Source organism: Armigeres subalbatus, chromosome 3, assembly GCF_024139115.2.
Source record: "Armigeres subalbatus isolate Guangzhou_Male chromosome 3, GZ_Asu_2, whole genome shotgun sequence".
Classification (NCBI taxonomy): Eukaryota; Metazoa; Arthropoda; class Insecta; order Diptera; family Culicidae; genus Armigeres; species Armigeres subalbatus.
Window position 1 is genome coordinate 410952869 of NC_085141.1, and position 27924 is coordinate 410980792.

The window sequence follows — 27924 nt, forward strand, 5'->3', positions numbered from 1 at the left end:
TTTTGCCACTCATTGATCTCTGTTGAACCAGGGGTCTTCCGGAAGCCCTGAATAACTCAACTCATCGATTCCGGATGGCCAATAAGTGGCCCTTCAGAGGATTCAGAACATCCAAAGAAGTGGAAAATTATAGAATTCCATCCTAGAAAACCACGACTTCAAAGATCCCTTATTGTAGCATTGCGAGAGCAAAATCATTGCAAAGTCAACAAATTAAAGCCAAATGGGCATCAAGTGGTTCTGTGGAAGTTCCAGAGTACCTGGAGTAGCGACCAAATTGGAAATCTTTCTAAGCTCTGCAACATCTGGAAAAGTAATCAATTCTAGAAATTTGCTCTGACTTGCGACTTTTTTAACGTGCTAGAAAGCTGTGAATTCTTATAAATAAAATATTGAAATAGGATCGAAGAAACTGATTAGACAAGGGAGCGCATCTAGTTATAGCACTCTTGATTTTTTTCATACAAATTATATGAAGCGTAAGAAAATTGCAGACTTTTATTTTTTTCTTCTTTACTGAAAAGGCTTTCAGCCCTTAGCTGCTTCACCTCTACCTGGAATACCTGGAGGAACTTCCGGAGGAATTCCTAGAGAAACTTCCGGAAGATTTCCTGGAGGAACTTCCGGAGGATTTCCTGGAGGAACTTCCGGAGGAATTCCTGAAGGAGCTTCCAGAGGAATTCCTGGAGGCACTTCCGGAGGAGTTCCTGGAGGAACTTCCGGAGGAATTCCTGGAGGAACTTAAGGAGGAATTCCTGGAGGAACTTCCGGAGGAGTTCCTGGAGGAAGTTCCGGAGGAGTTCCTGGAGGAAGTTCCGGAGGAGTTCCTGGAGGAACTTCCGGAGGAGTTCCTGGAGGAACTTCCGGAGGAGTTCCTGGAGGAACTTCCGGAGGAGTTCCTGGAGGAACTTCCGGAGGAGTTCCTGGAGGAACTTCCGGAGGAGTTCCTGGAGGAACTTCCGGAGGAGGTCCTGGAGGAACTTCCGGAGGAGTTCCTGGAGGAACTTCCGGAGGAGTTCCTGGAGGAACTTCCGGAGGAGTTCCTGGAGGAACTTCGGAGGAGTTCCTGGAGGAACTTCCGGAGGAGTTCCTGGAGGAACTTCCGGAGGAGTTCCTGGAGGAACTTCCGGAGGAGTTCCTGGAGGAACTTCCGGAGGAGTTCCTGGAGGAACTTCCGGAGGAGTTCCTGGAGGAACTTCCGGAGGAGTTCCTGGAGGAACTTCCGGAGGAGTTCCTGGAGGAACTTCCGGAGGAGTTCCTGGAGGAACTTCCGGAGGAGTTCCTGGAGGAACTTCCGGAGGAGTTCCTGGAGGAACTTCCGGAGGAGTTCCTGGAGGAACTTCCGGAGGAGTTCCTGGAGGAACTTCGGAGGAGTTCCTGGAGGAACTTCCGGAGGAGTTCCTGGAGGAACTTCCGGAGGAGTTCCTGGAGGAACTTCCGGAGGAGTTCCTGGAGGAACTTCCGGAGGAGTTCCTGGAGGAACTTCCGGAGGAGTTCCTGGAGGAACTTCCGGAGGAGTTCCTGGAGGAACTTCCGGAGGAGTTCCTGGAGGAACTTCCGGAGGAGTTCCTGGAGGAACTTCCGGAGGAGTTCCTGGAGGAACTTCCGGAGGAGTTCCTGGAGGAACTTCCGGAGGAGTTCCTGGAGGAACTTCCGGAGGAGTTCCTGGAGGAACTTCCGGAGGAGTTCCTGGAGGAATCCCTGGAGGAATCCCTGGAGGAACTTCCGGAGGAATCCCTGGAGAAACTTTCGGAGGAATTCCTGGAGGAACTTCCGGAGGAGTTCCTGGAGGAACTTCCGGAGGAGTTCCTGGAGGAACTTCCGGAGGAGTTCCTGGAGGAACTTCCGGAGGAGTTCCTGGAGGAACTTCCGGAGGAGTTCCTGGAGGAACTTCCGGAGGAGTTCCTGGAGGAACTTCCGGAGGAGTTCCTGGAGGAACTTCCGGAGGAGTTCCTGGAGGAACTTCCGGAGGAGTTCCTGGAGGAACTTCCGGAGGAGTTCCTGGAGGAACTTCCGGAGGAGTTCCTGGAGGAACTTCCGGAGGAGTTCCTGGAGGAACTTCCGGAGGAGTTCCTGGAGGAACTGAGGAGTTCCTGGAGGAACTTCCGGAGGAGTTCCTGGAGGAACTTCCGGAGGAGTTCCTGGAGGAACTTCCGGAGGAGTTCCTGGAGGAACTTCCGGAGGAGTTCCTGGAGGAACTTCCGGAGGAGTTCCTGGAGGAACTTCCGGAGGAGTTCCTGGAGGAACTTCCGGAGGAGTTCCTGGAGGAACTTCCGGAGGAGTTCCTGGAGGAACTTCCGGAGGAGTTCCTGGAGGAACTTCCGGAGGAGTTCCTGGAGGAACTTCCGGAGGAGTTCCTGGAGGAACTTCCGGAGGAGTTCCTGGAGGAACTTCCGGAGGAGTTCCTGGAGGAACTTCCGGAGGAGTTCCTGGAGGAACTTCCGGAGGAGTTCCTGGAGGAACTTCCGGAGGAGTTCCTGGAGGAACTTCCGGAGGAGTTCCTGGAGGAACTTCCGGAGGAGTTCCTGGAGGAACTTCCGGAGGAGTTCCTGGAGGAACTTCCGGAGGAGTTCCTGGAGGAACTTCCGGAGGAGTTCCTGGAGGAACTTCCGGAGGAGTTCCTGGAGGAACTTCCGGAGGAGTTCCTGGAGGAACTTCCGGAGGAGTTCCTGGAGGAACTTCCGGAGGAGTTCCTGGAGGAACTTCCGGAGGAGTTCCTGGAGGAACTTCCGGAGGAGTTCCTGGAGGAACTTCCGGAGGAGTTCCTGGAGGAACTTCCGGAGGACTTCCTGGAGGAACTTCCGGAGGAGTTCCTGGAGGAACTTCCGGAGGAGTTCCTGGAGGAACTTCCGGAGGAGTTCCTGGAGGAACTTCCGGATGGATTCCTGGAGGACCTTTTGGAGGAATTTCTGGAGGAGCTTCCGGAGAAATTCCTGGAGGAGCTTCCCGAGGAATTCCTGGAGGAACTTCCGGGAGATTTCCTGGAGGAACTTCCGGAGGAATTCCTGGAGTCTCTGCCGGAGGAATTCCTGGAGACTCTGCCGGAGGAATTCATGGAGACTCTGCCGGAGGAATTTTTGGAGACTCTTCCGGAGGAATTCCTGGAGGAATTTTGGGAGGAGCTTCCGGAGGAATTCCTGGAGGAACTCCTGGAGGAGCTTCCGGAGGAATTCCTAGAGATTTTTCCGGAGGAAGAGAGAAGACGTGCTTACAGAAAGCAACATTATTCCCAAAATAGAGGCGTGCCCAAGGTTTCTGGACATGGGTGTCGGATCCCGTTGGGAGGTTGTCAAACAGCAGAAGCTATGCAGAAAGTGCTTGTACACCTAAAACAAAATTTTATGACATCCGTTGCATTAAGCGTATTGTATCAAGTCTCGTATGCGAACCGCTCAGAGAATGTTATATTTGTTATGTCCGCTCTTTGTATCGAGTCAGTTTATTTAGTTTTGATCAATACATCTAAACAACTCTAGTTGATTCTCCCAGGTGAAAGTCCTGGTGTTCAAAATATATGATCTACCTGTACATCCAAGTCCTGAATGATGTATCCGTGCACTGCTAAATATCTTACCAGATTTATTGAGCTGAAAAGTATTCACTCATTACTTGTACATTGCTAAATCAGTGGACTCTCCATGAGTTGATGTTCTGTATCGACTCATGGACAAATCTATTAGCGAGATTTACAATCTCTAATCTCTGGTGGGGGTCCTCCTTAGCCGTGCGGTAAGACGCGCGGCTACAAAGCAAGACCATGCTGAGGGTGGCTGGGTTCGATTCCCGGTGCCGGTCTAGGCAATTTTCGGATTGAAAATTGTCTCGACTTCCCTGGGTATAAAAGTATCATCGTGTTAGCCTCATGATATACGAATGCATAAATGGTAACCTGTCTTAGAAACCTCGCAGTCAATAACTGTGGAATTGCTTAATGAACACTAAGCTGCGAGGCGGCTCTGTCCCAGTGTGGGGATGTAATGACAATAAGAAGAAGAAGAATCTCTGGTGTTCTAAGTTCTCCAAACTGTTCCGCAGTCAATTGGTCTACCAGGTCTACTACGCTCTGTACCACAACGACGTCTTCCCATCCAGGCCACACATATACATAAAGCTTTTGTGTATAACTTGAAATCCAATCATGCTTAAACCAATTGTTCTAAATTCTCCCAACTGTTCCGGAGTTCTGATCAATTGATCCACCAGGTTAACTACGTTCTGTATCACAACAACGTCTTATCTCAGGATATAGTGTGGTCTACCTTACTCTACATTCCAGGCCTGCTTTTCAACTGAGTATTCTATTAGCATTTCCTAAGTTAATAATTGAAAGCTTTTCTATGCCCGCCATTGAATGAATATGTATCTTGTGTGGCAAATACAATAGATACATTATGCCCAGGGTGTCGAGAAAGTTTCCAACCCGAAAACATCCTATACCGGACCAAGAATCGAACTCACCATCTCCGGATTGGCAACTCTACGTATTTGCTCGCAAGGCTACCTCCGACTTAATACTCACATACTTAATGACACATAATCTAGCGATAAGCTATCTTATCGTATCTGCAATCCTGAAAAAATAACTTGACACTCATAGCCCACGCGTGTTTACATTCCCAATCGATCTTCCATCTTATATTTTCCAGTAAGAGCATTCTTCGAGTTCCTTGCAAATTATGCAAAAACAATAAATGTAAACAAATCTACATAGATATTTGTTCAACGAATGTGTGCTTGGCGCAGGCTATAATCGTTAATCGATCGAGCTCCCAAAGCCCGAGGATCAATCAACCCATCGGAAATTAATACCGAGAGTCCAATCGATCAATCAGTTTTGTTTGTAACCTTCTAAAACTCCACAGATCGTGACTGCCGGGTCAGGTAATGCCATCGATCAGGCATCACTTATCACTGCGCGTTCGACAAACTTACGATGATTGTACTCATCATGATTAATATAAAAGCTTATGTATACCTATAGGGGGAAGAAAGTCACGAAGTGACATAGTTAAGTTGCTTCAAAGAAAGGTCATCCCCAGTTGACCTGACACACTGCCTGCAAATGGCATGCGGTTTTGTAAAAGAGCTCAACCGCATGCATCACTAGCAACGCCGAGAGTATGCGATGTAAGAAGATTCATCACCTTTTGAGCAATAAGCATTTTATGGTTAATGTTGCATTGGGTTGGAGCATTTTAAAGTTGTCAATTGGCTGCATCCGAATAAACTACTTGCAAGTCTTTTACCGACGCTTCGTCGATTATGAAATTAACCTTTATTGGTCATGAAGAAAGACATGCGAAATTATCCATTTTATTTCGAAAAGTGAATATATGTTGTTTCTAGATATCGTTGAAATAATTGATATTATTGCAAATGTAATTTTGAATGCAATGATTATGAAATGACGAAAGTGGAAGATAAAAATAAAACTTATTTGACAGAAGAAACCTTATGTAACAACAAAAAGATTTTTTTACCCTTTATTAAAAACAAGTGGATGGATTTGCTTTCCAGCAAAGCTTAATCTCTACCGTTTTTTTTTACTTTTTTACTTTACGAATATTTGTTTACATTCCACAAACTGCTGAATTCTTGAAAAACTATTCGCATTTTTAATGAATCTCAATGTTTCTTTTCACTTTCGGCAACATTCATAAAACAAAATCATAAAACAAATTAATATAACGAGTTCTCGCAAAAGCCGGTGTGGAACCGCACCTAGTTTTGGATTTCGATCAAGCGATATCAAGTTCAAACGGCGAGAATCGTGTGTTCTCACATTCCGCTATGATGTCATTGAGTCATCACAAAACAATTAGTAGGTATTTACTTTGGTAATAAATTATCAACACTTGTACCTACCAGCAAGATTGTTAAGTTCACAATCATTCGTTGGTGCAACACGCGCTTCTTTGAGTTTTTATTGGACTTTTTATGTGCACCTTGACCCCGCAGTGTGACCCGCGTTATGATCACCTAACGAGCATTTGATCCTAGTTTTTGTTTTTTGTTTCATGCTGAGAAACACTACATTACTGTACAGGTACACCGTACACGGAAATTCTAGTTATCAAATTTGATACATGTAAGTACCAGTATCATGCTTACTTAACACATGACCATCGTTACTACGCTAATGACCTCGAAAGTCGAAAGTGCTCCTTGGCATTAATTCTTCTCCATGGGAATGACATTCAAATGATCATTGCGAAGAGCAAACAGCAATAAATTATAATAGTTTAGAATAAGTACTCGAGCTTGAGGGAATAATTAGCGTCATAGTATGATCTTTATATCACTGAACCTATAATCATGGATACCTAAGTGTTATGTGTTATTTATATGAATTTGAACGATATTAAAATGATGACTAACGACTTCTACAAAATGACCAAGTATTTAAGCTCTCATGAGTTGATTCAAAAGTATAAGATTGCTAATGTCGTTCCTGTTCGCGTGACTACAAGTGTCAAGACGATGTTGGTGATAAAACCAAACATGCACCACAACATGATGCATCATGTAAATTAATGGACAATTAAAGCTTGTTGAAGCATAATTTGTCAAAATAATTTAAATGACTACAGCGCCACTAGCGTTCTAGTACTTATGCTTCTACTCTCTCATGATTAATTTCTTGTCGGATTTGTAATTTTTAATGGAATTGGAGGATGGTTCAAAATGACCACCTTAAGTAACCAATATAAACCTCGAATCATTTCGACAGGCAGGTTTTGAAAGACAAGACCAACAGATGTATTTTAGAGAGTTTAATGTGGTCAAAACCCTCAAAAATTCATCTGTTGATCTTGTCTTTCAAAATCATGAAGTTTGGTATGTCACAAAACGGGTTTCGGAGCATATCAAAAATGTTCACTTCCGCGAGGGAACCTGGCTCCCGGGAAAACATTAAGTCGTGGCCAATGTATTCAAAAACTCTCAAAAATCCATCTGTTTGAACTTATCTTTTAGAATCATTTAATTTGATATGTCGCAAGAGGGAACCAGGTTCCCGGGAATCTTTCCGGACGTGGCCAATGTGTCCAAAAACTCTCAAAAATTCATCTATTGAGCTTGTCTTTTAAATTCACAAAGCAATTGATTTGTCGCAAGATTGGTTTCACACCCATTGAAAAGTGGTCATTACCCTAGGGCAGCGGTTCTCAACCTTTTTCTTGATAGGTACCCCTTAAAACTTTTGCATTAATTGAGGTACCCCCTATTTTTTGCTGTAAATTAAAATAAGCGTAGAAAAACGACCCTAAAAACTAACGGGATTTATTGCGCTCCATGAAGTAGGCTGAAGTTTGCGATATTCCGTGAAAAATTCCAACTCAAAGTAAATTTAAACATCAAGCTTCCTACATGACTTTTTTGTCTGTTGGAGGCTTCCGAACCTTGGCATGAAAGGAGTCTTTTTTTAAAAAGAATTCCGAGCCTCTCCAAGGGAAGCTTTCTAAGGGAGGCCTTAGGCCCTAAGCATATGCGGTATTTCGAAAAATTTCGTTTCAGGTGGTTCGAAACGAAATTCCGCGGAATTTCGCGGAATTTTAGCATGGCGAAATCGCATTTCTTGATTTCGTTTCGTTTCGTAAAATTACAAAAATTTCGCTAGAAAAAACTAGCTTCTAACGAAATTTAACGGAATTCCGCGGAATTTCGAAACAAATTTAAACTTAAACCATTCTTCATATTATCAAAAATTTTGGCTGCGCCGCTGAACAAAATCGTTAAGTTGTTTGTTGTTGTTGTTAAAGTTTTGAATTTAGTTTATACATTTTTTTCTAATAACGCTTACTACATAACCCTATTCTTAGTTGACAAATACGTATGTTTTTTTTTTCTATAAAACGTCTTCAGTATTTCCAAGTTTCAAATTTATATTTTGTGAGATTTTTTACTATTTGTACAATATGAATGCGGAATCTATCGTGTTGCTGCTGGTTATGGGACGGCAGCTAGTCCGGGTGAACGCGAAGTGAAAAAAAATCCACCTCGCGTAGCAGAAATTTGTACATGTTTGCACCTGGAGTACATGTACCGCTGGGGTTACTTTCGCCGGGCCCAGGGGTACCTCGGACGAAATGCTTAATGGCGGATGAATTACAATTTTAATCCAAACTTATTGATAAAGCTATGTATTTTTTTTATTTCTAAACTTTCTCTTGTACATAATAGGGTAAAGGATATGTTTTGGACCACCCTTAGGGGGCTCTTATTTTGAACGAAGAGGAATTTGCTCTCAGTGGTCCAAAATATGAGACGTCGAACTGGTGGTCCAAAATACCTCCCTTACCCTATGCATGGCGATCAGTAAATCATGACCTTTTGAATCCTGTCCTCCACAACCAGTACAATGGATGAAGAGATGTGGGACAAAAGATCAAAAGGGCAAAACCTCGAATGAACAAATTTAAAAAAAACTTCTATGCAATCTTCCGGGTCAAAACATAATGTTGAATAATATGCCAAGAATATGATTCTTAACTAAAATCTAGAGTCTACAGATTCGAAAGCCTCCATTTGAAAGACATGAAGACTTTTTCCCGAAAAGCTCAGTTGCTTTGTTGCAAGAGAATTGGAAGCATCTTTCTACGCTTCTCGGAAGCCTCCTTCCAAGCAGCTCGGAAGCCTCCTTTCAAGTGACACGGAAGCATCATTTCAAGAGGTTCAAACACTTTCTTTTAAGAGGCCCGGAAGCAAAGCTGTTTTTCTGGAAAATTCCTTTTTTTTCTACTTCTTTTAAAAGCCTCGGATCTCTTCAAGGGGCAAGGGAAGGGCTTTTTGAACAGGTTCGACAGCCTCATTTTAAAAGGCTCGGAAGCCTACTCTAAAGAGGGTTGGAATCCTCCTTTTTAAATGCCCGGAACTCTTCTTTTAAGCTTTCTTCTGTAACTTCCTTTTTTTCTTTTCTCCTTCTTTTAAAAGGCTCGGAAGCCTCCTTTCAAGAGGCTCGGAAATCTCCTTTCAAGAGGCTCGGAAACCTCCTTTCAAGAGGCTCGGAAGCCTCCTTTCCAGAGGCTCGGAAGCCTCCTTTCCAGAGGCTCGGAAGCCTCCTTTCCAGAGGCTCGGAAGCCTCCTTTCCAGAGGCTCGGAAGCCTCCTTTCCAGAGGCTCAGAAGCCTCCTTTCCAGAGGCTCAGAAGCCTCCTTTCCAGAGGCTCGGAAGCCTCCTTTCAAGAGGCCTTTCCAGAGGCGCAGAAGCCTCCTTTCCAGAGGCTCAGAAGCCTCCTTTCCAGAGGCTCAGAAGCCTCCTTTCCAGAGGCTCAGAAGCCTACTTTCAAGAGACTCAGAGCCTCCTTTCAAGAGGCTCCAGGAAGCCTCCTTTCAAGAGGCTCAGGAAGCCTCCTTTCAAGAGGCTCAGAAGCCTCCTTTCAAGAGGCTCAGGCCTCCTTTCAAAGGCTCAGGCCTCCTTTCAAGAGGCTCAGAAGCCTCCTTTCAAGAGGCTCAGAAGCCTCCTTTTAAAAGGCTCAGAAGCCTCCTTTCAAGAGGCTAAGAAGCCTCCTTTCAAGAGGCTCAGAAGCTTTCTTTCAATAGGCTCAGAAGCCTCCTTTCAAGAGGCTCAGCAGCTTCCTTTCAAGAGGCTCAGAAGCCTCCTGTCAAGAGGCTCAGAAGCCTCCTTTCAAGAGGCTCAGAAGCCTCCTTTCAAGAGGCTCAGAAGCCTCCTTTCAAGAGGCTCAGAAACCTCCTTTCAAGAGGCTCAGAAACCTCCTTTTAAGAGGCTCAGAAGCCTCCTTTCAAGAGGCTCAGAAGCCTGCTTTCAAGAGGCTCAGAAGCCTCCTTTTAAGAGGCTCAGAAACCTCCTTTCAAAAGGCTCAGAAGCCTCCTTTCAAGAGGCTCAGAAATCTCCTTTCAAGAGGCTCAGAAGCCCCCTTTCAAGAGGCTCAGAAGCCTCCTTTCAAGAGGCTCAGAAGCCTCCTTTCAACAGGCTCAGAAGCCTCCATTCAAGAGGCTCAGAAGCCTCCTTTCAAGAGGCTCAGAAGCCTCCTTTCAAGAGGCTCAGAAGCCTCCTTTCAAGTGGCTCAGAAGCCTCCTTTCAAGAGGCTCAGAAGCCTCCTTTCAAGAGGCTCAGAAGCCTCCTTTCAAGAGGCTCAGAAGCCTCCTTGCAAGAGGCTCAGGCCTCCTTTCAAGAGGCTCAGTAGCCTCCTTTCAAGAGGCTCAGAAGCCTCCTTTCAAGAGGCTCAGGCCTCCTTTCAAGAGGCTCAGAAGCCTCCTTTCAAGAGGCTCAGAAGCCTCCTTTCAAGAGGCTCAGAAGCCTCCTTTCAAGAGGCTCAGAAGCCTCCTTTCAAGAGGCTCAGAAGCCTCCTTTCAAGAGGCTCAGAAGCCTCCTTTCAAGAGGCTCAGAAGCCTCCTTTCAAGAGGCTCAGAAGCCTCCTTTCAAGAGGCTCAGAAGCCTCCTTTCAAGAGGCTCAGAGCCTCCTTTCAAGAGGCTCAGAAGCCTCCTTTCAAGAGGCTCAGAAGCCTCCTTTCAAGAGGCTCAGAAGCCTCCTTTCAAGAGGCTCAGAAGCCTCCTTTCAAGAGGCTCAGAAGCCTCCTTTCGAGAGGCTCAGACGCCTCCTTTCAAGAGGCACAGAAGCCTCCTTTCAAGAGGCTCGGAAGCCACCTTTCAAGAGGCTCGGAAGCCTACTTTCAAGAGGCTCGGAAGCCTCCTTTCAAGAGGATCGGAATCCTATTTTCAAGAGGGTAAATTGACTGTAAGGACGTGACCAGCAGCGTTATTGGTCATGAATTGGAAACTCCGAAGCAAGTGTACAATAAGAATAACTTTTTTGTATCCTAAGAATATTATTGAATTGGTGAGCTGTGCATATTTGTTGTTTCTCGGCCAATCATGATTAGCAACTAAGATGTGTACAGTTAATCAAGCTAAGCTCTTCTTTGATTATTTGCACAGTATGTAAGGAACATTAAAGATTTGTGGACATTTCTAGATCTTCGCATGAAATTTGCAAAAAAAAAACCAGAACGGGTTGAAAGATCATTAAAATTGCTGAAAGTTCTATACTTATGATTGCTTTTAGCTCATACTGACCATAACAGCTGTTCTCATATTCCAAGGACACACAGACAATAGCTCAGTTCGTCGAGCTGATTGTATATAAGATTATGCTGCCGCTAACCGCAAGTCGACCACGTCTGTATATGGTAAAACAGTTATTTGACTTTGAAAAAGTGAAATCCGAATTGCGTACGTAAAACCAATTTAATCAAAATTCCGCGGAAAAAAATTAAAATTTCGTTTCGTTTCGAAAAATTTCGAATCAAATGAACCTTGATTTCGTTTCGTTTCGAAGTTTCGAAAGTAAATTCATATTTCGTTTCGATTCGATCCGAATCAACATAGACATTTTAAATTTCGTCTCGTTTCGTTTCGATGGGGAAAAGTGTGTTATCGCATACCCTTATTAGGCCCTCTTAAAAGGCGGCTTTCAAGCCCTTGAACGGAAGTTTCAGAGCCTTTTGATAGGAGGCTTCCTATCCTCTTGAAAGAAGCATTCACAGGCAGGCTTCACAACCTCTTGAAAGCGGATTTCGAGCCACTTGGAAGTACGGTTCCAATGTTCTTGGAAGATTAATTTCGCACCTCTTGAAGGGAAGCTTACGAGCCTCTTGAAAGGAAGCTCATGAGCCTCTTGAAGGGAGACTTCCGAGCTTTATAAAGGGAGGCTTACGAGCTTCTTGAGAGGAGGCGTTTGAACCTCTTGAAGGAGGCTTCCGAATCTCTTGAACGGCGGCTCTTCAAGATGGCTTCAGAGCCTCTTGAAAGGCGGTTGTCGAGCAACGTAAAAGGAAGCTTTTGGGTCTTATGAAAGTATACTTCCAAGCCTCTTGAAAGAAGAATGATGAGCCTTTTTAAGGGAGGCTTCCAAGCTTCTTGCAGAGAGGCTTCTGGGCCTCTTGAACGACGGCTTTCGAGCCCTTGAAAGGGGGCTTCAGAGCCTCTTGATATGAGGCTTCTGATCCTCTTGAAGAAAGGCTACTGATGAGCATCTTAAAGGTAGGCCTTCAGAGCCTCTTGAAAGCGCCTTACGAGCCACTTAAAAGGAGGTTCTGAGCGTCTTGAAAGTACGCTTCGAAGCTCCTTGGAAGAAGAATTTCTCTTCCTCTCTTGAAATGAGGCTTCCGTGCCTCTTAAAAGTCGTTTTTTCTAAAAAAAAAAAAGGCTTCCGAGTCTCTTGAAGAAAGGCTTCCGAGCCTCATGAAGGGAGGCTCAAGAGCATTTTGTAGGGAGGCTTCAGAACCTCTTGAAAGGCAGCTTCCAAGGCACTTAAGGTCACTCCTCACGGAATCCAAGTTTCAAAGTGTTCGCATTTTCGGGGGCACACCACTCGATACGGAGGCGGCGCACAACTGTCATTTTTGTTGAGTTAGCTTTGCTGCATCGCAGCATGTGTGATAAAAATGACAGTTGTGCGTTGCTCCGTATCGAATGATGTGCCCCCGAAAACGCGAGCACTTTGAAACTTGGATTCCGTGAGGAGTGACCTTAAAAGAAGGCTTGTAAAAATCTTGAAAGAACGCTTCCGGGACACTTGAAAGGCGGCTTTTCAGCCACTTAAAAGGAGGCTTATAAGCTTCCTGAAAGGAGGCTTCCAAAAGGAGGCTCTTGAAGGAGGTTTCCGAGTCTCTTGAAACGAGGCTTCAAGCTGCTTTGATGGAGGCTTCCGAGAAGCGTAGAAGGATGCTTCCAATTCTCTTATCACGAAGCAACTAAGCTTTTCGGAAAAATAGCCTTCATGCCTCTCAAATGGAGGTTTCCGTACTTTCAGACTTTAGATTTTAGTTCAGAAGCATGTTGTTAACATATTATTTAATATTTTGTATCGAATAGGTAGATTGCCTTGATTTTTTTTTAATTTGTTCTTTCAACGTTTTGTCCTTTTGATCTTTTGTCGCACAGCCCTTTATACACTGTGCTTGTCTGGGAGGGCAGGATTCAATAGGCTTTGATTTAGTAATGGCCATGCATATTATGTACAAGACAAAGTTTTGAAATAAAAAAAAGTACACATTTATCAAAACATTATTAATAAGTTTTGATTGGAATTGTAACACATCCGCCATTAAGCATTCTTGCCCGAGGTACCCCTTGGGACCAGCGAAGGTACCCCCAGGGGTACATGTACCCCAGGTTGAGAACCGCTGCCCTAGGGAACCAGGTTTCTGGTACATCCGTAATCGGACTCTGATGATTCAATTTGACCAAAACCGACTTCTGAAACAGGTCAATAATGATTGAGCACGTTTGTGTTAACTTTATGGGCACTTCCGCTTATTTAATTTCATGGAAATTGGATGTTAAATGAGGATGACAACGCGAAGGGAAAAATTCTGCCTCGCAAAGTAGGGATTGGTTTAATCAGTGTGTGTTCGTTCGTGATGCTGCTAGTCACGCCAGCTAGTCCGGGAGAACGGAATGTGAAAAAAAAAACTCTGCATAGAAGAGCAGACAATTTATTAGTGCTGGACCGATCGTGCTGTAGAAGCACATTGATTTCGCTTTGGATTGATTTAAAACACGGTGTGTTTAAAACATCTTTGTTCACAATAAATATTCGCTTAACAAAGTGATTTCCTATGAATTACCTTCTTAACTAACCTATTATTCCTTTCCCGTGGCGCTCACGGAAATTCAGAGGATTCCTCTGTCTCTTGCAGCAATGATTGTCGAACTAATGTTCCTCTCCTAATCCTAAATTGACTGTGAGAACATGGCCTGTGTCGTTCTTCTTTTTCTTCTTATTGGCATTACATCCCCCACTGGAACAGAGCCACCTCGCAGTTTAATATTCATTCAGCACTTCCACAGTTATTAACCGTGAGGTTTCTAAGCCAAGTCACCATTTTTGCTAACACGATGATACTTTTATGCCCAGGGAAGTCGAGACAATTTCCAACCCGAAAATTGTCTAGACCGGCACCAGGAATCGAACCCAGCCACCCTCAGCATAGTCTTGCTTTATAGCCGCGCATCTTATCGCTAGGCTAAGGAGGGCCCCTTGGCCGGTGTCGTTATTGGTCTTGAATTAATGAAACTTCAAATCATGTACAGTGAGAAAATCTTTCTAATCACAAAAAAAAACTTTTCAGTTGGTGAGCTGTGCATATCTACTGTTTCTCGGCCAATCACAATAAGCAACTACGATGTGTACATTCAATCAAATACAGCTAAGTATTATGTGAAACATTTATGAAGGAATCACTTAGAAAGGCTTTTGCTTCTTAGATACAATGCATTTTATTTTTTAAAAAATGTGTATTTTCACTCTAAATTAAACTAATTTTGGGTTAGTTGCGTATCTATTTTCAAACTTTATTATCTTTATTTTTATGTTGATTATGGAGAGTAAAAAATACATAGTAGTTTTACCGATAATTACATAGAAAAACACATTTATTATTGAAAAGTACATATTCAAAAATATAAGGAAAAATCGATTTACTTCTCCAATCCCTCCACATTCGACTTAGATTTTATTTGAGGGGGTTAGAATAAAATGAAGGAGTTTGGTCAAAATGGAGTGTAATTTGTGTGGAAAGTTGAAAGTTTTTAAATATCCATATTCAACTTTCCACACAAATTACATTAAGCCATTAATTCACAGCATGTACGGACAATTAGACAAACAGACGGTTCAAGTTAGACTAAACATACGACGACAAACAACAGAAATATTGTAAGTTAAAATTGACTATTAATCTCAAAATCAGGACAATTAGAGTACTTATTAAATTACAGTTCCCCTTGAAAAAGACACAATTCCCGTGTCGAAACGTCGGGTAAATAATAAACTCGTTGTGAAAATTGTAAGACTGAGTAGCCGTTCAATAAATAGAATTAATGATAACTGAGAAGTGAGAAGTTACGTCTTGCTTGTCATTTCCCACTCCTTTTTCCTTACTTTTCACTATGAAAAGTAAGGTGTGCGAAATTTGAAATAAGAAGCGAAAATTAGAATTGAGAAGTGTGACACTCCTTATACTTGAATAGTGAGAAATGCGAAGTCAGAATTCAAAAATGAGAATTAAAAATGATAAGTGAGAAATAAAATGACTTATTTCTAACTTCTCATTTTCTCCACCAGGAAGAAGAATTTGACCATTTCAACACCCCTCTCTCCTATCTTACACTTTTTGTAAGAATGCTCCAGAAATTCTATGAATCGTCATACATCTCGCAATTCCTCTAGCTAAGCATTGCGTAATTTATCAATGTTTCTTTTGATTAAAGAATTATCATTTAAATAAAATTCAGAAAAAAATATTTTATGCTCTTTTTAGTGGAATGTATTTAATCGTCTAAGACGAGTTAAGTAACTCCATTTAATTCTACCAATTATTTCGATATCTTTGCAGATACGTATTTCGATCACAACTGTGTCGTCTTCATAATCGTAGTCTTACGTCTTCGTAGTCGAGTCAAGTACGAGACACTGAAGACGACCACACAGTTGTGGTCGAAATACGTATCTGCAAAGATATTGAAATAATTGGTGGAATTAAATGGAGTCTTAGACGATTGAATAAAATTGTTTTTTCGGACTATGTTGAGTTGTAAAACAATACTAAATACAATTTTATTATTTCGCTTCAGTGCTTTGTTCGTTAAGTCCTTTCTAACACCAAATTACTTATCTTTGAAAGGAAAACTTGTGATAATTTTCGATTTCTGTTCCTTTTTTCTTTGTTGTGGATCTTTACGCTTTGGAAATAGTTTTATTTCGGATTGACATACGGGTTTGACAATAGAATTTAAAGGTTCACATGGGTACTCTTGCCCCACCCGTTCCTGCGTACTTTTACCCCACAGCCCCAAAATTTATTCAGTTTATGGTTTTGAGTGAGTAAGAGTGAGTAAGAAAATGAGTAAGAGTGAGTGAGTGAGTAAGAGTAAGTGATGAGTTAGAGTGAGTCAGAGCGAGTAAGAGTGAGTTAGAGTGAGTAAGTGAGTACGAGTGAGTGAGTGAGTGAGCAAGAGTGATTGAGTGAGTAAGTGGGAGTGAGTGAATAAGTGAGTGCATGAGTAAAAGTGAGTGAGTGGGCGAGTAACAGTAAGTAAGTGGTAAGAATGAGCGAGTGAGTAAGAGTGAGAGAGTGAGCAATAGTGAATGACTGAGTAAAAGTGAGTGAGTGAATAAGAGAGACTGAGTGATTAAGAGTACTTTCTCAATTTCAATGAGAGATGTCACGCGATACGTTTTTAACCTTCGGAGCCCAGAAAACGATCGCTCAGCAGCAGCAGATATCGGAATGGTGAATACCAAATTTCGTAAGAAGATCTATCAAATGTGGTTGTTCCTGCAGATAGGCCACTACATCTGAGACGCTTTCAGCAGATGTGGTACCTTCTATCAACAGCTGCAGAAACATATTTCGTTGCACCATTCACCGCTCCTTGTCGCCTGAAGCATCATTGTCAGACAAAGTTTTGAAAAATTCAACTAAGCCAGAATAGTTCGCCAAGACAGGCGACATCGACACATACTTTACAGTCCATCTTATTGGGCAAAGCGGTCCTTGATTTGGTGGTGGCAAGAGCCTGAAACAGAACCCCAGACAAAATTGATCCCTGAGAGCCCGCTTTGAAGAATCCCTGACTAAATTGATCATATCCTCAACCATGGTTGATGTATCTCTACAGGTAGGAATAGCCTCGATGGGGTCTTGTGCATCCAAGTTTAATAATGAGCATGAGCATGAGCATGAGCATGAGCATTATGACCGCACAATTCGTAGTTGCTACTCCGTGATTGACTGAACTTGCGAAATTGTACAGAGAACACAATGAATGGGGCTTGGGATTAGCTACCCATTCTCAATATACACGTTTCGGGAGCTCAAATATTTAAAGTCAATAACGGCGCCGGCCACGTCCTTGCGGTCATATAGGAATGGAGGGATTGTTAGTCCGACTCTCGTTGCTACTAGAAACCGAGTATACCTCTGCATCTCCACGATTGTCTTGGGATAGGATATCGTTTTAGTTACAAAGGATAATTTATCTGGATTCACTTTGGTAAGCGATTTTTTTTTCCTCGTTTGTCGGGTGAAGATCACTGCGTCCAGATTTTAGGACTATTGTGATATACCCTTTTACTGTGAAATACGCAAGTTATCTCAGTAACATGTTTGTCACTGAGATACCTTGGTATCGACTGAACTCAAGACCATCTATTATTGATGAATAGAGATCCTGAGTTACAGTATGTGACTCCCCCATTCTGGCGAGACTAGCTTTATGAAGCCAACCACGTCCTTGGGGGATAAGATCCATATGTCAGCAGGCCCTAAAGGGCTTGCTGAGAACTTTGAACCTACGTTGGGTGAGTGCACTGCAATAGCAGAGGATGTGTTCTGATGTTTCTCTCTCCTCGTCACAGAAGCGGCAATTTGAGGTTTGGATTGCTCCGATCTTTTGTAGATGGTATCTGCAGGGGCAGTGTCCAGTTATTAGACCGGTGTAGATGTTGAGATCCCTGTTGTTGAGACCTAATAGTTGTTGGGTTTTCTTGGGGTTAATCGTTACGAGCCTTTTGGATTGGCTCGTATGGGGAAGTGCATTCCAGTTTGATGTGATTTGACTGACCATATATTTGTTCAGTTCCATTTTTACAGAGCAGTCTGAGATCCCGCAGAAGGGCTCAGGGCCAATGAACCTTTCATTAGATCCATTCCTGGCTAGCTCATCAGCAATCTCGTTTCCCTCTAGACCCGTATGTCCTAGGATCCAATATAGGTAGACTCGATTGCGTATGGATAAGTTTTTCAAAGCCAGAATGCATTCCCACACTAGCTTTGAGTTACAAGTGTAGTTATTAAGCGACTTAAGTGCCGCTTGGCTGTCAGAGAAAATACATATTTTTGCAAATATATACTTTCTCCTCAGGCATAATAACACGCATTCTAATATTGCATATATTTCCGCCTGAAATACTGTGGGCCACTGTCCTAAGTGGACAGAAATTTTTGTTGTAGGGCCATAGATTCCGGATCCTGTCAGATTATTCATTTTCGAACCATCTGTGAAGAAATTTATAGAGCCTGTTGGAACGCTGGGTCCATCTCCTTCCCACTCCTGGCGGGAAGGAATGAACACATCGTAAGGTAAGTCATAATTGACTACCGTTTCCATCCAGTCACTACAAATTCCTATTGCGGGATTTATGGCAAATTCATTTAATATGCTGAGGTGACCCGTAAGGTCTCCCGACAGCAGTGTTTTTATTCTCTTTAACCTTAGAGCACTTTTTTCCGCTTCCAGCTTTATGAATTGATCTAACCGGGGCAGGTGAAGCATTGCGTCTAGGGCCAAAGTGGGTGTACTACGAACTGCACCAGTGATGGCTATGCAAGCGGTGCGTTGGATTTTGTTGAGCTTAGCCCTTGCAGCAGCCTCATTAGTTTTAGGCCACCAGACAAGGGAAGCGTAAGTTGTCCTGGGACGGACAATGGTTTTATATATCCACATGATCATACTTGGTTTTAGGCCTTTTTAGGTCTTTTACCAAGGGTTTTTGAACAAACCCAAAGTGTATTGAGACCTTTCTGCACAACTGATTGGAGATGAGAGTTCCAATTAAGTTTTGCGTCGAGTATGACACCTAGATATTTTACTTCACTTGAATAAACTAATTGTGTTTGATTCAAGAAAAGGGGTTTCAGTTGTACCTTTCTCCGTTTGGTGAAAGGGATAATGGAAGTTTTTGTAGGATTTATGCCTAGTTGATCCTTTTGACACCAGGAAAAAGTGTGATTTAGGGCAGATTGCATTCTTTCCACGATAACACTTTCGAATTTGCCTCGTACAATAATGACAACGTCATCAGCATATCCAACCACTTCGAAGCCTCTTCTCTCTAAGCTGTCTAGAAGCTCATCCACCACCAGTGACCACAACAAAGGAGAAAGCACTCCGCCTTGCGGACACCCCCTTGTTGCTTTAACAGTGATGTATGAACCGCTAAGCTCAGAGGAGATTTTCCGATTAGCTAGCATAGCATGTAGGGGAACTGGGGGTAGGACGCCCACGTTAAGGAAAATGCCATTTTTATCAATGAAAACCACCATTTCAGCCAGTTTTCATCAGCGCATACTGAAGAACAGCATATCTGCGACTGACTACCGATAACAGATATCTTATTGTCCATTTTATTGCACAGAAATTTGATTTTTAAAAAGCAACCGAAAAAAAATGATTTTGAAACCATGCGGGGTGAGATGCGCCAGTGGATGGGTTAAAACGCGCATGTGCTTATCGTACTGATTTTCATTTTAATTGCCTACATTAAGGCAATTAACCGAATGTTTCAGCTGTTTCGGTCATACGAAATGAGCATGGGCGTAATGCCCCACACCGACCTCAGAAGTTTGAAGGCCCATAAAATCGTTTTAAAACCTTTTTTGACGACGATTTCGTGTGGAACATAAAGAACACGAGTAAGCAGTATGGCTCATGGCTCAATTATTAATTTATCAATGTATAACAGCGACAGAAAGACTAAATTCCACCGAGCTAGAATTGCATCAAAACACGCAAAAATCGTTTTTTCGAGTTTTTCATCTATAACTAGAGAAAAATCATGAAATATATGTATCCAATGGCAATATTTTTCATTGCTTTATCGTATAGACTATTGAAAATAATCAAAATGGGGATATTTAACCTTATTCAGGGGTGGCGCGTTTTAACCCCTATGGGCGTGCTACCCCCACTTCCCCTACCCAGGTAACAATGCATGGGTCGAATTTTCTCCTCAACATTGCTGACCCTATAGACGAATAAGAAGCGTTATCGAATGCGCCCTCAATATCAAGAAATGCTACAAGAGCAATTTCTTTTGCATTAAGTGTTTTTTCGATTTTTTGAACTACCGTATGTAGTGCCGAAATCGTAGATTTTCCACTTTGATAAGCGAATTGGTTTTTTGACAAAGGCATTGCTCTCATACATTTGTGATTTATGTACTCGCATAGTACCTTTTCCATAATTTTGAGCATTACAGAGGAGAAACTTATCGGCCTGAATGCTTTGGGGTTGGTTTTATCTTTCTTGCCTGCCTTCGGAATGAAGACAGCCCGGATTTGACGTCAATCGTTAGGTATGTGCCCCAAAATCAGACTCGCCTTAAAAATCTCAACCAAGGGTGGAACCAGTGTTTTCTCCTCTTTTTGGATCAACGCTGGGAATATTCCATCCATGCCAGGAGACTTAAATGGCTCGAAAGATCTCACAGCCCTCTCAACCCTGGCCCGAGTGAAAGCTTCCTTTGCAACCTTTATTGCGTCTTTTTTAGATCCAGAAACCCATGATTGGATCTCTTGTGGATCTGAGACAGCAATTCCAGTGCCTTGGTCGCCGATGCTCGACTCAGGGATTGAATCAGGGAAGTGGATCTTTAACAATTCGCTCAGTGTATCGCTAGGCTCTACAGTGAGTGAACCATCCGTCTTTCGGAGGCTACCCACACCATTGGAGTGGTCTTTTGAAAGAGTTTTTTGGAGTCTGGCCACTACTGGTGTATTCTCTATGCTTTCACACATTAGAATCCACGATTTCCGTTTGGCTGACCTTATTTCTTTGTTGTAGTTCGTCAGGGCCTTTCTGTATAGGCTCCAATCGCCGGTTCGCTTAGCACTGTTGAACTCCCTACGCGCAGTTTTCCTAAGCTTCTCAAGAGTTTTATTCCACCATGGAACGTCTCTACTCGAGCTAGTTGATTTAGTTTGACAGCTCTCTTGGTAGGCGTTAAGGATTTTTTATAATGGATTTGGACGCATCTTCCAATTGTGTTATGAACTTGATGTGACTTTCTATGATGTACTCTTCGGATCGTAGGATAGCTGAGTAGGATTCCCAATCAGTTTTCTTAGGATCTTTTTTCCATCGTTAGACCCCCTTCCCATTCGAAGATGATGTGTTTATGGTCTGACATTGATATTTCTTCAGAAACATGCCAGTTTTTTATTTTAGCAGAGATAGACCGACTACATAGAGTCAAGTCCAAAACTTCCTGACGAATGGAGTTTTCAAACGTGGGCTTGTCACCAACATTACAAATGTCAATGTTCTTGGAAGAGAGAAATTGTAACAGGTACTCACCTCTGGTGTTTATATTGGTACTTCCCCATACGGTGTGATGTGCATTTGCGTCGCACCCTATGACGAAGGGGATGTTGTGTCGGTGGCAGAACACAATATTTCGACAGATCACGTGATCGTTCTGCTGTCCGAAACAAGAGAAATCTCGCACTGAACTCTCTTGTGCATCCAAGTTTAATAATTGAGCCAAACAATGGATAAATAAGCTCTCTTTTCGTCATCAAGGATTTTATGATCGTGAGCGCACACAGCAACGCAAGAATAAACTGCAATGTAAATAAAAAAAAGTCTGGTAGCTATTTAAATCGACCGTTGCAACATTATGAGAATTTATGGACAACCTTCGAAACGTGGACTTTTAAAGACGAGTACGGTGGTCTAGTGGCTACCGATTCTGCCTTATAAGCAGGAGGTCGTTGGTTCAATGCCAGGCACGTCCCTCTCCTACTTTGTATTTCTATCTTAGTTCTTTCTGTGTTTCCCGTTCTACCAAAACGATTCCCATACAATCCCAAATCCTCCCGTGGCACCTATGATATGTCGTAGAGTTCTCTGCATCTTTCTTAAGTGGGTGTCCAACTAATCATCCTTGCCCTTTCTCAGCATTCGCAAAGACGTGGCCATCCTGGAGAACCGGAGCCGGAAAACGTATGTTCCGCACGCGTGCTACCAGGTTCGTCACCATACCGGCCTCGTTTCCGGCCACATCATTCAGGTGCTCTTCGTAATGCTACCGCCACCTTTCGATCAGCTCACGCTCCTCCGTCAGAAGATTTTCGTTTATGTCCTTGCTCAAGCTGCGGCACGTGGCCCTTACGTGAACGGCTCAACTTCTCATAGAACTTCCGTGTGTTATTAGTGCGGTACAGTTGCTCCGTCTTTTCTCGGTCTCGATCTTCCTGCTGGCGCTCCGAAAAATCGAGTTTTGTCTCTCGAGTTTGATTAAAACCTCTTAAAACTAAACAAAAAGAATAAAAGAAGAAAAACAAGTTTCTTGGTTAGGTGATCTCCATGTGGCCTTGTGGATATTCTTGCAGGGGAAGAAAGTTTTTCAGGCCATCATTCCGCAGGAAGGTGTGCATAAAACGCTCCTTTCTCGTCGTCGGGTTTTCCTTCGTGTGGGCAGTGCACGTTGATTATGCTATAGTTGAAGAAACGGCTTTTTATTCTCAACTTGCACATTTTTGCGTTGATTGGCTGCCATTAAATTGGTGCATCTTGACCAGAACTATGAAGTCGTTTCCCAGCGCGTTGGTCTGTTTAACGGAGCCTGCTTGCGGATACACGCAGCTTTTTATAGAAGTTTAACAGAGCCCACCATGAAATTCTGCCACATCCTAGGTCACAGAGTTCCTGCCGCCCTGCCTCCTGCTGTCTTAAGAAGTATTTCTCTAGATATACAGGGTCCGGCAATTGAACTGCTACATAAGTGAGTAAAAATAATATAATACAAAATAGGTATTGGGAATTAATTCTACAAAATGTCGTCGAACCTAGGGCACGTCTTTATTTTGATACCAGGGGTTGGGTTTTACGACAGGATTGTACCCTGGCTCAAAAAGTGAAGAAAACCCAACTAAGGGGTTTTCATGTTTCATTTTGAGCTAAGAGTGGCCAGCAAGTTCGCCGGACCGAAACCCTATGAATTTCACTGTCTGAAGAATGTTGACCGGAGGATTTGATTTTAGAGACGACCATACGAATCGTTAAAGTTAACTACGAAATGCAAAACATTCCCCATCCTATAATTTTTGTTCACATGTAAATTTTCATTCAATAAATTGCTACTATAATAAAGTATTCTTTTTATCATTTCAGATTCCGCTTCTGGCAGTGGGGTAAATGGGTTGAGGTGCGAGTGGACGATCGATTGCCTACGCGGGGAGACCGACCGGCACACATGCATTGTGCCCAGCCGGATGTTTTCTGGGCATCACTACTGGAGAAAGCTTATGCCAAGTTAAATTTCACAGCCACAATAATTTAGTCAGAGCTTTCAAAACATCGAATTTCATTTCAGATTGTACGGGGGATATGCCTTCCTTAAGTTCGGAACAGTGGGGCGTGCCTTGCAGGACCTCACGGGAGCAGTTGTCCAAAGTGTACCACCGAGTGGACCCTTGTTGGGTGGAGCCGTGCCAAGATCAACGTTATTAGTAGCAATTAGTGGATTGGTAGAATAAATTTTTGTAGTTGAAATCATTTTCATAAAATGTATGGGTTTTAATTTCAGGAAAAGGAAACCAAACGACGGCGATCGGGATTGCTGTCCGAGCATCCATACAGTGTAACGGGTCTTGCTAGGGTACGTGCCAATTCCTCCGATTCTTCTCAAACCAGTGGACAATCAGGTGATACCAGTCTGATACGGTTGCGTAGCCCTTGGATAGGTGGAGAATGGGGAGGAGTCTGGTGCGGTGCCTGGTCAGAACGTAGCTGGGAGTGGAATGCTCTTAACGAACGTGACCGGGAGCTACTGTCGTCTAGATCATCGAACGATTGCGAGTTTTGGATGTCTGTTAGTGAGTTTTTGTCCAGATTTGTGGTCATTTGGTTAGCCCATATCGGACCAGACGATTGGGCGTTAGAACCGGGCTTGCACACACGAACACCATGGAGGGCAGCTTTAGCGGTTCGACAGTGGCGAGCCGGATTCAATGCAGGAGGTCCTCACAAATTCATCGAAACGACTGCAACGAACCCACAGTTCAGAATACGGGTACCGGCAGGACATCCAGCTAAGGCTCACGTAGTTGTTGCTGTGTCTCAAAAGTACGAATGCTACAGAAGTCGAAACTTTGAAGATGAAGAAATTGGGTTTACGATATACGAGGTTCCACCGGGTATGCAACGGGTAACTCCGCAATATGTCAGCGAGCAGATGCCTTTGGATTTTGCACCTCTGTCGAACCTTCGGGAGATTGCCACATTTTTTGCATTGCCGGCCGGAGATTTCGTCGTTATGCCACATTCTCAGCAGCACAGGGAAGGTCGATTTCTTTTGCGAATCTTCGCTGATCAACATACCGATGTTTGGGAAGTAAATGAAGAAAATTTAGTGATTCATAACATTGCAGCTGAATTCTGCGATGAACGAACAATTGATGCTGTAAGTATGGCACTAGCTTTTGGTCAGCATTTAATTGTCTCACCGTTTGTTTACTTACTTCAGAGAATTTTATACAAGCTACGCTCAAGGTACCCTCATGAAATAGACTCAACACAACTGCAAGCTATCCTCAAAGCGCACGGCGGTAACAATCGTGGATTCCGGGGTCTTGGTGGAATTAATTGTGGTCCATCATTGGAGCTATGTCGTGGCATGCTTGCCCTTCGGGATCCCGCTCTAGGGGGTCGATTATCGATTGAGCATGTTCCTGCTCTGATAGGGCTGATGCGGTTCTGGAAGGCAGCTTTCCGACGATGTGGACCATCGTCATCTGGCACGGCCACCCTAAGCCGCGGCATATGGGCTTCCAAGGTATCCTCGTATTGTCTACGAGGTTTGCTGTGGGCAGGAGGGGCCACAGCTAGCAATAAGGTACTGGAAGCATTAGTCAGTAGGTTTACGCGGAATCGACAAATCACATTAGAAGGGTATTTACTGTCGATGGCAAGACTACATTTAGCTCATGGTAAGTGAAGTACGCGTTCATACAATGAGATACTAAATCTAGTTTTTTTTAGAACGATACCACAGCCTGGATGCCAAAGCAAAAGCTAGCCCATTATCATTAGAAGAGGTAAGTACCGTTGATCTTACACCAAATTAAAAATAACATGGAAAAAACATCCGTTTTTAGATGATTCTAATGACGATTTATTCGTAACCTGACGAACGAAGCGACAAAAATACAGCACAATCAAAAATTAGAAAGTGAACCAAAGACGACGACTAAACTGTTGGCACACTGTCACCTAGCTGAGAAAGCAATGCAAACTTCCACGGCGTTTAGGACTTTTAATACTGTTAGAAACTTCTTTGAAAACTCTAACGTTCCAACCCATCCTTATAGTGATATTCAACTAACTGGTGAGATATAAATATATTGTTAAAATTGAAATTCTGGACCGAGTATCGTGAAGCGAAAGTATTATCAGAATAAAAAATTTCACCGAAACCATATTAATTTATAATACTTTAGTCTAGATCGTAAACAAAAATAATTATCACTTATTATTATAGCATGAGTATAAAACCTTTAGCAAAAAATTGTTATTATTGAATAAACGTTATATATTTACTAATTTACTCATGATCAGTGTTGGCATATAATTTTGTGTATATCCGAAATACTATTTTAACTTCTACTACGCACCAGAAAAACAATTCAAAACTGAGAGCTGAGCCAGCCCAGAGCTGCAAGTCTCTATAATAAAGACACAAAAACCCAGAATAACCAAACTAGCGGTAATGGTGCCTTTCTCGTGTATTATAAAACAAGAAAAGCACATAAGAGAGGTCAAAATTGCACTTTAGGGAGATAGATTCAGTTATTTCCATCAATTCACATTTATTTGCGTTCATTTGAATGCATTGCAGCAGTTTTTGAAAAAAAAAATCGATTTTGAATTTTTTTTTTCAAGGAGAACTCTTGGAAAAAAAATAAGGAAAAAATTAATGTTTTTATCTCCGAAACGCAATGGCCGATTGGGCCAATTTTCAATAGCGAAAATAAGGAAGGATTCCGCGTTGAATGCAACCTGTTGCAAGCAAATCGAATAAGGCTTACACAAAAATTGTGTCTCACATTTTTCCGGGGTTAATAATTGGATTGCGAAAGTGTTTTACGACGGCTCAAAGTACAGACGTTTTCTATGTCATCGTAAAAGTTCTTACCCGACCAGTAAACAAAGTGAAACGGCTGCGAATGAAACCATAATTGTGGATACGTCGGAAAAATAGTATAAAATTGCAGAACTAGAAGAAGAAACTCTCGGATATCATACTGATGAGCAGGAGGCGCAAATGCAGCAGGCATTCGAAGATTCAGCCAAGCAATCGAGATTGATGATGATTTCATTCTGCGGACGTAATGGATTCCTTACTGCTCGAAACTGGAAAATGAATTGAATGACACGGATGCGAACATGTTCACCGGCAAAAAAAGTTCTTACCTGAACAATAAATGATACGTTTGTAACTATAGCATTCGATCCGTAACGTTTTTAAAAAAATGTCTGAGCCTTAATAAGCAAACCAATTATCACAAAATAGTAGAAACAATATTTCAAGCTCTTTTTAGTGGAATGTATTCATCCGTCTAGTACAAGTTTTGTACTCTCCATTTAATTCTACTACGTTTTGTTATCTTTGCAGATACGTTTTTCGACCGCAACTGTGTGGTCGTCTTCAGCGTGTTGTACTTGACTCGACTTAAGTTGCGATCATTGTACTTTTTGACACTAGCTAGAGCCAAGCTCACTGGCGTTCCTTGGTGAGGGGAAGGGAAAAAAGGCATTTTCGCCAGTAAGTTTTCACTCGGCTAGTGTAAAAAAGTACAGTGACCGATTGAGTTTTGCACACGGACAAGCCGCCATTACCCAGCGTGGAAAGCTGGATTGTCTATCCGTTACAAATTTCTCTACCGAAGATAGATTTCTCTCTGTACAAAGGCAAATTACCCACCGAATATTTATTTATTTATTTATTTATTTATATTTCATCTGACTGTATGGTCTACATGAAAACTTAATTACTATTTGGAACATTGTCAGTCATTAAAATATCTTCTAAAACAATACCGAAATCTAGATGCGTTGATGTTGAAGTCGAAATAAATGGCTCCTTCGTTGAAGCGACGAATCATAGCGACGAAGCAGCTGTTGGCGGCATAGTTCGTGCTTTGAACTGCTTCATACAATAAATCTCTAGGCCGGAGTGTACGAGAGGGTGCGTAAAGTTGTATCTTTGTCAACAAATCTGGCACATCGTATTCAGAGAGCAATAATTTAGCGATAAAAACTGCTTGAGCCACATTCCTCCGCTTGCCAAGAGTATCCAGTCCTAGTAAGCGACAACGATCAGCGTATGGTGGAAGATTGAGCGAGTCCCTCCAGGGGAGATGGCGTAGTGCGTAGCGGACGAACTTATGCTGGACAGCTTCCAAACGAGCCGTCCATACGGCTTGATAAGGATTCCAAACAACTGAAGCAAATTCCAAATGAGACCGCACTAATGAGCAGTAGAGTGCTTTGAAACACAAAGGATCTCGAAATTCACTGGAAATTTTGAGCATGAATCCGAGCTGGCGATTCGCTTTGTCAATAGTAGTAGATAAGTGACGATTGTAGGTTAACCTATCATCCAATATGACACCGAGGTCTTTGATATGGTCGACACGTTGTAGAGTAGTACCTGCAATATTATAATCGAAGATCATGGTATCTACAGTGCGACGAAAGCTTATCACGTTGCATTTAGCGATGGCAAGAACCATCATGTTTCGATCACACCAATCATTGAAGATATCTAAACGTTTTTGCAATTCTAGGCAGTCCGCCAGGTTTCGAACAACGAGGTAAATTTTAAGATCGTCCGCAAACAACAGCAGTCCTCCACGCTGCAGGATGAAGGTAACATCATTCACGAAAAGCGAAAACAGCAATGGACCAAGCGTGCCTCCTTGGGGAACTCCGGAGCCATTCGAAAAACAACGAGATGAGTGGTTTCCTATATTTACGGTTACTTGGCGTTGCACTAGGTAGGAACGTAGCCAGTTGCAGAATGTTGCAGAGCATCCAAGTTTTTCTAATTTTGCTAGCAGTATGTCGTGATTGACTTTATCAAACGCTGATTTGAGATCTGTGTACACGGCATCAA

General features: G+C 42.8%; 1 protein-coding gene across 4 annotated transcripts in view; it reads left to right on the plus strand.

The window, feature by feature from the left end:
- LOC134227175 (calpain-11-like) overlaps positions 1-25357 on the plus strand; it is a 346875-nt gene extending 321518 nt beyond the window's left edge. For all 4 annotated transcript variants that reach the window (XM_062708489.1, XM_062708490.1, XM_062708491.1 and 1 more), the window contains 6 exons: positions 22920-23060; positions 23122-23275; positions 23335-24210; positions 24274-24736; positions 24789-24844; positions 24905-25357. In XM_062708489.1, the coding sequence (XP_062564473.1) occupies positions 22920-23060; positions 23122-23275; positions 23335-24210; positions 24274-24736; positions 24789-24844; positions 24905-24931 (1717 nt within the window). In that variant the 3' untranslated portion in view covers positions 24932-25357. The remainder of the gene's footprint in view (positions 1-22919; positions 23061-23121; positions 23276-23334; positions 24211-24273; positions 24737-24788; positions 24845-24904) is intronic.
- The last annotated feature ends 2567 nt before the right edge of the window (positions 25358-27924 follow it).